The 16,230-nt window shown below is 45.2% G+C and overlaps 1 protein-coding gene across 5 annotated transcripts in view; it reads right to left on the bottom strand.

Annotated features, from left to right (window-relative positions):
- The window catches only part of FAR1 (fatty acyl-CoA reductase 1), a 528,293-nt gene that overhangs the window by 373,199 nt on the left and 138,864 nt on the right, over positions 1-16,230 (bottom strand). For 4 of the 5 annotated variants that reach the window (XM_085648214.1, XM_085648216.1, XM_085648213.1 and 1 more), the window contains exons 2-3: positions 1,429-1,624; positions 82-257 (exon numbers count right to left, since the gene is read on the bottom strand). In XM_085648214.1, the coding sequence (XP_085504340.1) occupies positions 82-257; positions 1,429-1,617 (365 nt within the window). In that variant the 5' untranslated portion in view covers positions 1,618-1,624. Of the gene's footprint in view, positions 1-81; positions 258-1,428; positions 1,642-16,230 lie in introns of those variants that run through there. The other variant, XM_085648217.1, reaches the window with a different exon arrangement.

Below are 16,230 nucleotides of genomic sequence, written 5' to 3'. Positions count from 1 at the left end.
ACAAATCGATTCACTACAGTGAAAACATGTACCAACAAACTAAGAGTGAAGGGATTTTCGATGCGGAATGCCAGCACTCACCGGAGAGACTCATTAAATCTGACTGTAGCCGCACAGTGGAATACAATATCAATACAATTTATAAGTGTATCTTGGTCTTCCAAGCTCAGGTCCAGCTGGGGTTGTGTTAGTTCACTGCTTACTGCAATGACCTTTTCTGCGCAGTCTGGGTGCTCTGCTCTCAACCGGTCAAACAACTGAAACAGAAAAATAATACATTGCTATAATAAATTGGTTGGTCAAAAGACAACAAACCTCCAGCACTTGATAGGGAATGTGGAAATTACTTCTGTGTTTTAAGTAGGTAAATGTGCTATTAGTTACTTGTGATTTGCTCCATCCTGTCAACTTGATCGTTCCTCCAGAGATTTAGATGATCAAATCTATGCCCATTGTTAACATTTTCCAAGTCTACCACGTTGAAAAAACAAATGCTGATTTTGATTAACAAAACACTGCGCATACAATGAGAGCAGCATTGTGATACAAACGTACACATTTTCTAACTCGGCAGAGAGATAAACCAAATGCAGGTTTCCATGGAACCAGGTATGGACAAACAGTCCCTGTAGAGAGGGATGATTAGGTTTTTTTTTTTTTTTTTTAATTGGGGAAAAAACCCCGATTGTGGGGGTTTAAGTTTATTGATTTCTGCATCTCTTGCTAATTACCAAGACTAAGAACCCTTCGGTTTTTACTGCAGAGCATCCTTCTAGATAGGTAGCATTAACGCTTGTTAAGGTTACTACAGTTCCCCAGATTTAGGTACCTTGCACATTTAACACAGTGCACAGTCTACACATGCCATTGTTCAGCTGCTCTCTATATAGGTTTCCGGTCTAGAGATGCCTGTATATAGAGAGAATGATTTATAGTTTGCCTTACATCCTGTTCCTTAGCTCCCGTTTTTTGCATAATTTCCTTGTTAGAGAAATTAATCGAGATGCTCATTTGTTTTTTGGAGAGCAGACACAAGCTGTTGGTTTTATTAAACAAGGGATTTCCCTTACAAGAATATATGCAAGATACGATCTACACAGGGGCTCTTGTACATAAACTTTGGAATTCTTTTATGGCTTGTGTTCTTAAAGAAATGTAATAAAAAATGGACAGTTAAGTTTCCTGAAATGTACTTTACACAACTAATGCAATACAAGATGTAATTTGACTTAAAACTATCTACTCCATTTCGTTCTGAATACAATACAATGTATTCCTAGGATGAGAACATTTTAGAATAATTTAACAAATCCTAACTGAGGTCGTTTTAATGGCAAATGTAGAATTCTGCTTCAGCCTGGAATGTAAGATTGGTAAAGCCAAAAATATTTTAGTGGCACACTGCACAAAGCAATTTTAAATGCTTACCTTACAGTTGATCATTTCAACCACTCTTTCTTGAGGCTTCTGATCATCTTTTGGTCTCACCAACACATAAACAGCTTTCACCTTAGGGCATGAGCGTAGCAGTTTTTCCAAAAGCACCTTCCCCATGAAACCAGTTGCTCCAGTAATGAGAACATTCTTTCCTTCATAGAATTCAGGTATGGTAATCATTCTGAACCTAGAAAACAAACGCATTCAGCTAATACAAGTATAGTGACTGAATTTTCTAAGCCAGATACTGCCCCCGATCACTGTCCCAATCAAAAATTCTGTAATAAGTTATTCACATTCTATTGACAAAATAAAAACTATCAAAGGTAGCATCCAACTTAGACATACGGAGCAATCAAAATCTTCATCGGACAGGAATTTTTACTTTTCTAGGCTTTCCTACCTTTGAAGAAGAGCGCTTAATTGAGCTTATGTTCAGGGTAAAGTCCGGTTCACCAAATGATCCTTGTCCCCAAGGTTTTATAATCGTTTTCTGTAATTTTGGGAGCATATTTCTCGTTATTAAATACCTCGTCGTCACAAGGAAGAGCTCTGAAATCCTATAAAGAGGCAGTTGTAATACCTCTTCAGAAAAACAAGGTGAAGATCCCAACGTTTGAAAAACTAGCAACCTATTTCCTTGTTGCCTTTTCCTACCAAACTCTTAGCTCACGTGGCACAGGCCCTGTGCACTCATCTTGAAAACTCCCATTTTTAGGTCTCGCTGAGCCCCAGCGCTTGCGCTGGCTCGGAGAGACATTTTATAGTTGGGATTTTCAAAGTGCTGCCGTGGCCTAAAGCTTCAGTGCACGTGAACGTGCACGCGCGCAGCGACATGTGTCTTTCCTCCGCAGCACGCGATCGCAATCGCGATCACTTTCACTTTCGCGGCGATCGCAATCGTGATCACTTTCACTTTCGCGGCCGCGTGGCGAAAGCTTGTTATTTTCATCTTGGCGTCCACTTCACGGGACGCCAGGCACATAAGTGAAACATAAACAGGCGACGCCCTTTATATTTTAGTACGGCCCCTGCTTTCATCGTTATTCTTTTTATAACCATGGCACCTGAGCCCCCGTGCCGCCCGGCAGGTCCCGTGGTGGGACATGGATCAGGGGCCAATTGTAGCCCGTAGCTTCTGCTTGTTGTTGATCTGCTCCATTCTGTGCTGGTGGTGTGGCCCCAAAAGCAGCAACGGAAGCAGGAGGCTCGGGCAGAGTGGCTCTTCATGGCCCCCGCCATTGGTGGGCAGAGCAGGCACCCAAAAGCAGCAAACGGAAGCAGAAGGCTCACCCCTGCTTTCATTACATTTTTTTATATAATTACAGGCTCGTAGTTTCTGCTAGCCGTTGATCTGCTCGTTTTTGCGTTGGTGCTGTGGCCCCAAAAGCAGCAACGGAAGCAGGAGGCTCAGGCGGAGTTGCTCTCCGCTGCCCCCGCCATCAATGGGCTGAGACGTCACCCGACAGCAACAACGGAAGCAGAGGCTTGGGCTGAGCTGCTCTCTGCGGCCCCCGCCATTGACGGGCAAAGCAGTCACCCGAGGCGCCGCGTCCTGAGCAGGTGTGGGACCCATGGGCAGCGAACAAGTGTTTGCCCCCGTATTGGACTTATATTTGTATTAAATATCTGTACCTACCCTTGGCCTCTTGCCGCTAAACACAATATGTATGATCACAGGAGACTTAACTTTTAGAGGTACACTCACTGCTATAAATGGAAATCAGTTACAAGGCAAAAGGGGGCACTCTATTCTAGTATTCTAGAGTGTTTCAAACAACCGAGATGTTTATAAGAAAGCAATAATGCTTGAAGTTACCAACAATTATTAGCGCACATCACCACTTCATGAAAAACGTCTTTTTTATTTAGATAGTCAAAATCGAAACGTTATTGTTAAAAACACCCCCCAAAAATGTAACGGGTGGTCAAGGGCAGCTTCCCTGTTGTTAATATCCCAAGAAAATAATAAAATTGGTTTATCCAAAGGCGGCACCTTGAAATCCTGTGCTGTGCATGAAACAGTCAACTCTAGTTGCATAACCAGTCTTTAAACAGCTTGCCTGCTCTCGTGAGCTGTTATTGTCACTCAGTTGCTGCACGTTGATGACAGTCCCACTAATCATGTTCACTGTTGCATTGTCAAGGTGCGACAAGCAAAACAAAGTTCCTTAAAATAATAAGACTTTGAAGAAGTAAAACTGTTGGTCAATAGACTAATTCACAAGTGCGATAAAAAACTACAGAATGTAAACTAAAACCAAATTGAAATAAACCATTAAAAGAACCCAATTAGCCAGAAAAAAAATAAATGCTATCTGTTGCTCTCTATTCATTAATGTCTTATACTTATGTACATTAATGTCTCATGCTTGTTATTGAAATGCCTTATCTCCAAGCATTTCATAGTGCTTACTTTAAGGAACCTACAACCCATATTAACTTTATAAATAATATTTGGTGCTAGAGGGCACTATATAGGTTTACCAAAAGGGAGAGAGTAAAAATCCTAATCAGTATACCATCCCAAATATGGAACATGAGCTGGTTTTAAATGGATTTTTTAGCTTGTGTTAACAGAACTTAAAGTAAAGGGCAAAACTAAATGTGCCATGCAAGGAGGCCTTATGACGTTCTAGCCATAGTTGATAAGTGGTATACCTCTGCATGGTGATTTTATCGTAGCGGCCCCTTTAAAATCTTACTTGTTATCAGATCAAACATATTGTACATAAAAATAAAATGCTGTTTCTTTATTTTCGCATATTCTTTCTGTCACTTGTATCTAATAACATTCGTTTTTACAGGAAAGTTTTAATATATATAAGGTATGTCTTTCATCAGGCAACTCAATAGGTCTTGCATTTGTGAGAGTTTGAGCTATTGGCATTGTAAATAACAATGCCTTTATTTGTGTTTTAAAAACCTGCAAGTGGTGCACATAAATAAAAGGCATTGTCATTTACAATGCCAATAGCTCAAACTTGCGTACATGCGAGACCTATTGCATTGCAAATGCTTGTTTAAAACATGCATCAAGTTGGGGGTTCAGCCGTTACACTGTACTGAGTAGTGTCATCGGTATTAGAGACCAGGCCTGACAAAGGTTTTCATCTCTGTTCTGGTCTTGTTAAATCTCCCAGCAGCCTTCAACATGGTTAATCACTTGTTGCTTGTGGATGTGCATAGGTTGCTGGACTACGGGGTCCTGCTCTTGACTGGACGAGATTTGTCTTGAAAGATCACACTCAGTTCCTTGAAAACCCCAGTGGCCCAGCTGAAGTGGGGTCCCCCAGGGCCCCCTCGCTATCACCACATTGTTCAAAATCGATATTAGAGCCCTCATCCAGGCTCTGGATTACATGAATTGCAGAATTTATAACTACGTGGACGATTCTCTTCAGACTCGCCAGTTTATTTTCCCCCATCTCAGAGAAATTTTCAATGACTTACGCACTTAATTTGGGACTAGGTGGGCAGCAATTTCGTGAAACTCAAAGCCAAACAAATGGAAATTTGTATTTTGAATTTAAAAAAAAAAACTGACATCAAAGCCTTTCGCTTGGCCTTCAGTGATGGGTGTAAAAAAAATAAAATAAACAAAATGTGCCTGGGTGTTACCATGGATGGTCCGCTTTCTTTGAAACCCCAGATCGGATCAGTGAGCTCAACCAATTTCCTTGAACTTGCCTTAATCACAGTGATCATGGCTTCAATAACCTCCAGACTGGACCATGCCAATTCATTTGAAAACTGCCTAAAAACCAATTGCACAGACCTCAGATTATTCAGAATCGTGCAGCCAAACTGATCTTTAACAAACGTAGGAACGGTCACATTACACCCCTATTTCTGGACCTTGATTGTCTCCCCCTCAAATGATCATATATTAAGTCTGCTGCATAACTTATAAGGGAATCCTAACAATGTTTCAAAGTTACAATACATACATCAAAAAACAAACTGTATATTAAACTGTCAAGGTACGTATCATTTTAACAAATCGAAAAGAAAAAGGACAAAAAAGGGACAAGAAGCCTATGTACGACAAAAGCAAATATAAAGTCTTAGAAAATTTATTAACAAATTTCAGAAATACTAAAATATATGACAAGGCGCTCAACATGGTAAACAGACAATAAAATAAACAACAATACAATGTGTAATCAAACAAGAGGCTACAAGGGATTATACATAAAAGGGGTGTGGAATTTAATAAAATATGTACTTGTCCATGGGGCAGGTTGCCTCAAAAATCTACTTGTTCTGTAATAAAATCCACTTGTCCTTTTTGTGCCATGTAATGTGTCGACAAATTACGGCAGCAATCTCATTATGCAAGAGTTCTGATAAAGCCTCTCTGGTTATGCCACTGCTTGTACCATAGTATGGTTTTAATACTAGCAATTTCCTTATGTTGCAACGTTTCTGCAGGTCTCCATACTGGGGCTGAAGTTAGTGGTAAGCAATAGTTCAAGGGGTGGAATTGACTTTTGAGTCTGTGCAAACCTACTAACTTGCATGTTTTAAGGGTTTTCACTAACTCTTTTCTAATCTTTTCCCATACTGAAAAAGATTGGAAATTTACTCCTGGCAGTGGCAGACGTAAAACTTCTTCAGGATTGGGAAAAAAGTGGTTGGAGGAAAAGTGAACTTGAAACATTCAGATTTTCACATGAGCAAATCTACACATGCACAATTGCTCATGCTAAAATGCAGTTCACAAATATTTTCTAGGAGTACTATATCTTGGCCTACTTCTGTAAATTCACAGAGACTGTATATATACACTTACTGCAAGGATATATATACCATGGATGCACTTTTGAGACTTTCTTTAATAATTGGGCCTCTAATTAGGCTTGGGGTTAAGCATGACCTTTTGTGTTTAGTAAAATTATGTCTCTCTCTCCTTCTCTCGGTCTATCAGCTGGCTTCACTGAGAGTGACTGTATTCTGCTTTATTACAAGGAGCATATTGGCACACAAAGTAGTTTTTTTCAGTGCCTGGAACTGCTGTGGCAATGTGTGCTTTTGAGACCAAAAACAGTTTTTTGCTTTTGCCAATGCTGGTTAGAATGGCGAGGGCCCTGCAGATCCCATACAGATACGGTTTTACAAAAACCATGCCTAAACAAGTCCCGCATTGACAAAACCAAAAGCCTGACCACCATTTTCAGACCCACTGGGTTTGCCAATGCTGGTTTAATTTTGTTTCCCACAATCGTTTAAATGGGTACACTGATTTTCCATTATGAAAATTTTTGGGAAATACAAGCATACATCAACAGGTTACTAAATGATGCAAAGATATGGTACCTAAAATCTTACAGTAGTTTAGCAAATTATTTGTGAACATTTTGTTTTGAAAGCAAAGAATCATCACTGTTGCTTTCAAGCTTCTGCAAATATTTGCATATAATCAGAGAGCATTCTGGGAGCATTATACATATTACTAAACTTTGAAAACGTGTGACCACGTTTATACTGGAACCACCTTCGGTAGTTCAGGCAGAGCTGACATTTACTTTTAGTGCTCACCCTATTAATAAAGGCTTTGCATTAATGAACCATAAACACAAGTTTGGACAGTGTTAACACAAGGACACACATTACCTTAACTGTAGACAATGCCCTGCCTGGATCCATAATGTGGTACTGTAAACTGGCAGCTAAAGGGTTTGTGCTGTAGGGGGTTGGGCCTACTTGTCCCAAGGACAAAATAGACATTAAAACCTTTTGCCCTTAACCCCAAACAATATGTCCCGGGCATCGGGCTATAGGAATTCCACATCCCTGCATAAGTAGGGAGTCCAGAACAAAACTGAAACACAGAACATAAAAATGCGTCCTTCTTTAATTCTGGCCACATATTTGTCGACGACGTTTCCACCGTTGTAGGTATGGACGGTCATCATCCGGACAAACAAAACCATAGAAGCGTCCAGAATTCAATAAAACATTTCTCAATCTGGGGAGGAAAATCCAACCAGAGTAACAGCTCTAACTTAATTGTCATCCAATGGTTTGATAAAAAAACAGTTAATCCAAAGTAGAATAACGAAGGTACCAATCCATCGTTATATAGATAGAATACATAAAAGTGTGCAGTGGAAGTGCACAAGTAATGCATCTGTGTTCCAAGGCAGGAACAACCTCTCAAAGAAGAATTGAATCCCAGATAAGTTAATGAATAAGAATCAAGCACATGAGTGACAAAACCAACCAATGTTAAGCAGTGAGCAGGATCTAAGCCCCATGCCAACTGGCAATTCTTCACGCAACTGACCGTATGCGCTAACAGGTGAAATTTAAAAAATACTAATTAGTTTAGCCAGTCCACCTCTGATGATATTAAGCAACACGTCAATGCCATACTGTACGGATTAAAAAAAAAATTAAAAACGTACTTTACTTTTGTTTAAGGAACAGACACTATAAATCATGGATACCACCGAGCAGGGAACTGCATGAAGGTGTATGGGGTGACAAACATCTGATGGAAAAAAAGATTTGGAGGCACCCTATGAGCTCCCTTTTCTATGGTTCCGGTTTCAAACTTTCACCACCTGGTGTTGACTGGGATAGAATGTATCATGGTTACACAGAGGGAATTCTGAATATCTACAGATGGGGGAGACTGCACATCGAAGTTAATCAGAAGAATAAACAAAGTATATTGAACAAGCTCAAAACAGTATTACTTGTAGGATACTGGCCCATATGTAATCTAGCATGAAAACTAGGTTAACATGAATGAAGTGTGCTGGTTAGCAATGTAATATAGAAATAACAATTACACCACCTACTATAGATCATAAAACATTGCACAATTTGAAAAACATTGCATTATATAACTAGAAATTGATTCCTAAACATAAAAAATATAGGTGTCACAGGCTATTTTACACAGTCACTGACCGCTCTAACTGTTCAGTGTATTTGTCATGCCATAAATTCAGTCTACATGTTTTCCACGGTTTTAACCCTGTGAGACAATTCATTGACCTCTGTACTCAGCCCCATCAAACGAGAACAAGAACAAACCTTGGTAAAGCCTACAGGTCTCGCTTACGCGAGAGCTGCTGGCTTTGCCAATGACTGTTAGCCCTGTTGTACAGCAGCATATCTAAAACTAACGTTATTTAAAAAAATGGCATGTAGTTTTCTTGGGGGTTTTTTTCCAGACAGAATGGCCAAGCAAAGAAGGGCGAGTGGGTACAGGCAGGTAACGCCAACGGGAAGAGATTGGTGGAAGGGGTGATGGGTGGGGGAGTGGCAACATGGAGAAGTGGTATGTGTGAGGGGAAAGAAGTGCCACAGAAAAGGGGGAGTGGGAGGAGAAGAAGAAATACTACATCAATCACAGCATGAGCAACAGAAAGAAACTAATCAACAGGAATCAATCAGTGCTTGGGCCATGCTCCAGCGAAAGAACAGGACACTCTGCAAGCGCTGGTCAATTAGGCAGTAACAAAGAAGACCAACAATGAATGTTAAGCAATGGGCATTCTCCAAGCTCTTTATTGTAAACAATACCCCTTGCAGCGACAGCTAATGCATGGTCTGCAGTGAAGAACCCACAACAGCTCCATTTGATGCAATTATGTAAGGCACACTCTGTGGAAGGACCAGCAGGGCATCTTAAGTTTTGCCTAGCGCAGACTCCGATATGACAAGGAGTCCCTTTGTTTTAAGTTTCACATTAAGGTCCTCCAGATTGGGCTATGCACATTACTTGAATCGATCTAGAGGAGAAAGCACTGCTTCTCCAACACACAATTTATTTTTCCATTTTCTAATAATAATTTAGGCTGATTTCCTCCATGTTTTAAGACCGAGTACATTGGCTTTCGTTATGGGATAGCACCTGATCTTTCATAGCCATATAACACTAAGTAATAGTTTACCTTCATCCAAAATATTTGTTAATTTATTGAACGGTTTCAGAATTTATATGTGGTTTTAACGGGAGCCTTCCTTTTCCCCTTCTCCATTAGATGAAAAACCAGATCAGGCGGTGAGAAAACGAGGACTAAAAGCAATTAAGTTCAATGTCCTAAGTCCCAGGTCGACAAAAGCAAACAAAGCATCACCACCAGAAGGTTAAAATCAATTAGAAAGGTTATTAAAAAAATATTGATAATTAATTCATTTCTCAGAGAAAATTAAAAAGGACATAGGAGAATAATGAAAAAATTATGTATAGCGCAAAATAAGTCAAGGAGGGGTGGGAGTGCATGTGAATATTCACTCTCACAGTGCACATAGTATGAGACTGCGCTGCCCGACCGAGAGTATCCATTCTCTTACCTACCAGTTGAAGTCAAGTCCAAGAGAAGAGGCCCGGCCTAGCCTCTGTTGGTGCCATCAAAGTCTGTTTTGAAGCCTATAAAAGACACATTCAATTGACCCACTTTTTTAAAACTACTGTTAATTATTAATGATAGGGTTATAAGGTTATCAACACTCCCACAATCGGGCATTAAGCCAAGACTACCAAGGTAGAATCTTTGAACCCATGACCCAGACAGTACGTTTTTCCAACAATGAGGCATGATATGTTATGTCTATATCTAAAAGGGTGATAAGGCAGTAGTTTGCTGGGTTTTATTTTGTGTCCTTTCAGATAAGTTGTGAAATTGACCCTTGCCATGATTCTAAGACAAACCAATTAACATAGCTGTTAGTGACTAAAATAATCTCAGCTTTGACCAATAATTAGGTCCAACTTTACAGTTAGTTGGATGATAACGTGACCCATGTCGCCTAGTTTCAATGATCACATTGATGCTCGAACCCATCTGTTCTTTAGCGTTGCCTGCCTGCCCCAAAGTAATTAACCAGTGAGATTTGTACCGATTGATGATGTGCCGATGCTCTTTCACTCTGATTATTGTTATGCTGTTGGAGCATTGGTGCACTCTTTGTATTTTCATCAAAATAAAAATAATAAAAAAAAAAAAATAGTTCGTTGTTAGTAGGCAATTTGTTTTGGGGGTGCTCCCCGTTCTACTTGCTTTTGGGATGGCAGTTACCTTATCCAGAGTAACCAAACGCAAATCTGCTGTGCTAAAGACTGAAAATGAGTAAACGATTCTTCATATTTAATTGTTAATATCTTCATGTTCAGGCTGCAGGGCATCTTGAGTACCTACTTGGATTGGCATTATTAGAACCATACATATGTGCAAGGTACCTACAACAGGCTGGTAAGCACAGGACCTAGCCTGTGCCTGGGGCACCAGATTTGCATGCGCAGAAAAGTCCAGTACATGCATTTGAGACTTTCTAGAGGGGCGAAAGAAATTGAACTTATCAATGCCGGAGCCCTTAGATTGCTGGGGACTGTAGTCAAGGGATCCTGACCCAGGGAGAGCACCATAAGTAGGGAGATGAGGTGGATAGGACCTCACTCAAATGCAGTATTACATTGATCGCTGTAGAATTTAGTTTTTCTGGGGATTATAAAGGGTTTTCTATTCCAGAAAAGAAACAGCAATGCGCTGACCAATTATGTTATTGCGTCTGCTGGTTAACTTTTGAGTTCACAGATGCTGCCCCCACCACACACAGAAGCCTGCAATTGCTCACCCCAACTAACCAAACAGTAAAATATAGAAAGGTTTGTACATGGTCCAGTTTGCAGAGCCACACTACGACAGACCTCAGCTGCAAATGACTTGAAACAGAATGGTAGGGGTACAATAAACCCCAATCTGCCCGGTGCCCAGATCTAAAAGGGGTCTGACCAGACGCATGGCACACGGAGGGGGCTTTGGCAGGTCTAGGATTATGTCTATGGTTTAAAAAAAAAACACTGGAAATGTACATACACCCTAAAAGAAAAGGAACCCTTAAGATTTGAGAGACTGGGGATCACTGACGGGCAAACAATACAAACCCTTATGACAGAGGTAAAAGATGAAAACAAACTGCTCTAGAGTCGGGTGGACCACATATTTAAGCCAGTGGTGCCATGCTTGCTCTACCGGTAGAAACCTCACACCAAAGGGCCAATGGATATTGGTGTAACTACCTCAGTCCGTCTACCCCCACCTAAAAGAGACATTCTGACATACTATTTTTCTATTATGTTTCTGTTTGGGAATGCCATGTTTTTCCTGTGATCCAGAACATGGGAAGGGGACAAAAAGGGGGGGGGGGGGGGGGGGGCGCGAAAAAAAGGGGGAGGGGGGGGCGAAAGGGGGAAGGCGAAAGGGGGAAGGGGGGGGGGCGAAAGGGGGGGGCGAAAGGCTCCCACACGCTGGAAGAAAACTCCCAGTGGCCAGGTTCAATATGTTCTTTTACCCCCACAAAAAAGGAAATCTCCCACTTTGGCAGTTTGTTTTTGTAAAACAAATTAATTTGGCGAGCTGCCACATGAAACAATGCAACCGCTCAGCAAACTCTCGGTGCCTTCAGAGAAGTCACCGTGATAGCAAATTATCTGCACTATGGAGGCAGAGATGAACAAGTTACTTACCTTCGGTAACGATGTATCTGTAAAAAACATTAGTTAGTTAGATTCCTCACCTTAGAATATCCCCAGGCGTCAGACTGGATCCGGAAGATTTTTTCGTCAGCAATACCCCTTGCGCGTCGCTAGGCGTCGTCTGCGGCTCCGCGTCCGTCGTCGGCGTCGTGCGCCGGAATGACGTCGGAGTACTTAGACGCCGCCCTTGCGCGCTGATGTCAGTTCTTGTACATAGCCTTCCGCGCCAGGAACGCAGAGCCATGCAAGATACCGACACTGGTGCCAAAAAATTCTAGGGCCCTGAAAGGGATAGCCTTAACCCTAGATGTCAGTTCGCAGAACGGGGAGGAGGGGTGGGTCGGTGAGGAATCTAACTAACGTTTCTTACAGATACATTGTTACCGAAGGTAAGTAACTTGTTCATCTGAAAGAAACACGTTAGTTAGATTCCTCACCTTAGAATGGATACCCAAGCAATACCATCCCCGGTGGTGGGTCTGCGAACCAAGATCACACCAGAAAGTCCTGGAGGACAGAACGGCCAAAGAAGCCATCCCTCCGGACTTGGCTGTCAAGGCAATAATGCCTGGCAAACGTGTGTAGCGAAGCCCACGTTGCCGCGTGACAGATGTCCTGCAATGGGACACCCCGTCCCAAAGCAGTAGTAGCCGCTGTGGCCCGAGTAGAATGGGCGCGCAGCCCAACAGGAGGGTCCTTTTTTGCCAAGGAATAACAAATTTTGATGCACAAAACGACCCACCGAGAGATGGTCCGTTTGTGCACAGCTTTCCCCTTCTGAGCACCCACGTATCCAACGAAAAGTTGGTCGTCCACCCGGAACTGCTTTGTGCGGTCCAGATAAAAGGAGAGCGCACGTTTTGGGTCCAGACGGTGGAGCCTCTCTTCCTCTTTGGAAGGATGCGGAGGCGGAAAGAAGGTGGGCAAGGTGACAGACTGCCCAAGATGAAAGGGGGTCACCACTTTCGGAAGAAAGGAGGGACGAGGCCGAAGGACAACCTTGTCCGGATGAACAGAGAGAAAAGGAGGCTTTGATGATAAAGCCTAGCAGAGGTGATGGCTACCAGAAAAGCAGTCTTAAGCGTCAGCAGACGAAGAGGACAATTATGAAGAGGCTCAAAGGGAGCGCACATTAGAAATGTGAGAACAAGATTCAAGTCCCACTGAGGCATTACAAAAGGGACAGGAGGGAACGTGTGAGTAATGCCTTTTAGAAAGCGTGTAACTACAGGGGACTTGAAAAGAGAAGGCTGATCAGGAAGCCGCAAGAAGGCAGAGATGGCAGCAAGATAACCTTTCAAGGTGCCCAGGGCAGAGCCCTGCTGGGCCAAAGAAAGAGAAAGAGGAGAACCTCAGAAAGAGGGGCGGAAAGGGGATCCACAGCCTTAGCTGTGCACCATGCCACAAATTCGTTCCACCGGCAGGCGTATACCGTCTTTGTGGAGGGACGCCTGGCTGCCAGAATGATATCACAGACTTCAGGAGGCAAGTCAAATGGCATCAACTGCCGCCGCTCAATCTCCACGCATGGAGGTGGAGGCTGGACAGGTTCGGGTGGAGGACCGTTCCCTGCTGCTGCGACCGAAGATCCTCCCGAAGGGGCAGACGGATCGGAGGATCGGTCAACATACTGAGTAGCTCGGGATACCAGTACCTTCGTGCCCAGTCCGGGCCCACCAAGATGACTTGCGCCCGGTCGGGCCTGATCTTCTTCAGCACTCTGGGCAGAAGTGGTATAGGCGGAAAGGCGTACAACAGACCGCAACTCCACTCGTGACGAAAAGTGTCGCCGAGCGAGTGCCGCCTTGGAAATTCCAACGCGCGGAACCGCTGACATTGCGCGTTCTCTTCGGTGGCGAATAGATCTAACCAAGGCTCTCCCCACTGCTGAAAGAGACCTTGCGCCACTTCGGAGTTCAGACGCCATTCGTGATCCATCATGCACCGGCAGCTGAGTTCGTCTGCTCTGGCGTTCAGAGAGCCCGCCAGATGTTGAACCACTAGGGTGACGCCCTGGTGTTCCAGCCATGTCCAGAGGCGCAGAGCCTCCTGACAAAGGGTCCACGACCCCACCCTGTTTGTTGCAATACCACATGGCGGTGGTGTTGTCCGTGAACACCTGCACGACACTTCCCCTGACAGAGGGAAGGAAGGCTTTCAGTGCAAGTCGGATCGCTCTCAACTCCAACAGGTTGATGTGGAGACGAGACTCCGCCGGAGACCAGAGGCCTCTGATCTCCGCCTCTCCCATATGGCCACCCCATCCCAGGAGGGACGCATCAGTCACTACGACATGCTCCGGTTGGGGAAGGGAGAGGCTCTTGCCCATAACCCAATCGCGGTCCGTGAGCCACCACTGCAACTGCTGCGCAGTGCCCTCCGAGATCAAGACATGGTCGGACAGGTTGCCGTGATGCTGGGCCCACTGAAACTTCAGGTCCCACTGCAGAGCCCGCATGCGCCGCCTGGCGTGATGCACTAGTAGGATGCAGGAGGCCATCAGCCCCAGAAGCCGCAACACTAGCCTGACCGAAACCCAGGATAGAGGCCGAAATATGGGAATCAGGGCCTGTATATCCCGGACCCGCTGTTCCAGAGGATAAGCCCGGAACTGCGCCGAATTGAGAACCGCTCCGATGAAGAGGAGCTTCTGAGAGGGACTCAGGTGTGACTTCGACACGTTGATGGAAAACCCCAGCAAATGCAGGAGATCCGCCGTAGTCTGGAGGTGGGAGACGACTGCCTGGGGCGAGCCCGCCTTCAACAACCAGTCGTCGAGATAGGGGGAAGACTGGAAACCCTGATCTGCGCAGATGAGCTGCGACCACCGCCATCACTTTCGTGAACACCCGAGGGGCACTGGTGAGGCCGAAGGGGAGCACGGTGAACTGAAAGTGCTCCTGGCCCACCGTGAACCGCAGATAACGCCGGTGGGCCGGCAGGACGGGGATGTGGAAATAAGCATCCTGCAAGTCCAACGCTACCATCCAGTCTCCAGGGTCTAGGGCAGATAGAACCTGAGCCAAAGTCAACATTTTGAACCGTTGACGTTCCTGAGGTCCAAGATAGGGCGTAGGCCCCCCTTGCCCTTCTTGGGAACCAGAAAGTAGTGGGAATAACAACCACGACCTACTTCTGGGCTCGGAACGCGCTCGACGGCCTCTTTGGCCAAGAGGGCCGAAACTTCCTCTTGCAGAAGATTCAAATGATCCTCCGAGATACGGTGGTGCTGCGGTGGCATGGCTGGAGGGGTCGTCTCGAAGGGGATGGAGTAGCCCCTTCGGACGATCTGCAGCACCCACCTGTCCGAAGTGATGGTACGCCAGTGGAGCAGGTGATGGCGAACTCTGCCGCCCACTGGTGAGGAATGGGCCGGAAAGCTCGGACTAGGAAGGCTTGGAGGCGGATGCTGCCGGGGTGGATGTGGGCTGACCGAGTCGACCTCCAGAACCGCCTCGGCGGAAACCACGTCCGCGACCGCGTGCAGGCTGGTTCTGCGGCCGGTGGCTAGGCGGACGTGAGGAGGCACCCCTTCCTTGGCCACGAAATGGGCGAAAGGCGGAGGTTTGCGACCGTGGGGCCGAGAGGCCCAAGGACTTGGCCGTAGCCCGGGAGTCCTTACAGCGATTCAGCGCACTGTCCGCTTTCTCACCAAAAAGGCGAGTGCCATCAAAGGGCATGTCCATGAGAGTGCTCTGGACATCCCCCGAAAAGGACGTGGACCGCAGCCAGGCGTGACGTCTAAGCGCCAACGTGGTAGAAATCGCCCTACCCAGCAAGTCCGTAGTGTCAAGCCCACATCGGATTGCATGTCGTGCTGCGTCCCTCCCATCGGCCAGAGCCTGGGTAAGTCGTGTCTGGGCCTCCTCCGGGCACAGGGGCAGCACGTCCTCCACCGTATCCCACAGAGTGGGAATAACGGTCCAAAAGACAGGCGGTGTTCAAGGACCGCAGACCAAAACTAAGGGAGGAGAACAGCTTTTTGTCAAACTGTTCCAGTCTCTTGGAATCCCGGTCCGGCGGAGCGGTCGGGAAGGAGGATTGGGAGGTAGAAGCCTGGATAACCAGGCTCTCGGGGGTGGGGTGTTGGGACAGAAAACTGGGGTCGCCCGGAGCAGGGCGGTGGCGCCTGGCGACGTTCCTGTCCACAGGAGGAACTGTGGAGGGCTTGGACCAGGTGCCCTGCAGAACGTCAATGAGTGCCTCATTGAATTGCAGCAGAGGCTCAGTGGAGCTTGCTGCAGACTGAAGCACCTCAGTGAGGACGTTAGTCCTCACAGCCACGGCAGGCAGCTCGA

Source organism: Triturus cristatus, chromosome 3_2 (assembly GCF_964204655.1).
Source record: "Triturus cristatus chromosome 3_2, aTriCri1.1, whole genome shotgun sequence".
NCBI lineage: Eukaryota > Metazoa > Chordata > Amphibia > Caudata > Salamandridae > Triturus > Triturus cristatus.
Note: the sequence above shows the minus strand (reverse complement) of the source record. Positions and strands in the feature narration are given on the sequence as shown.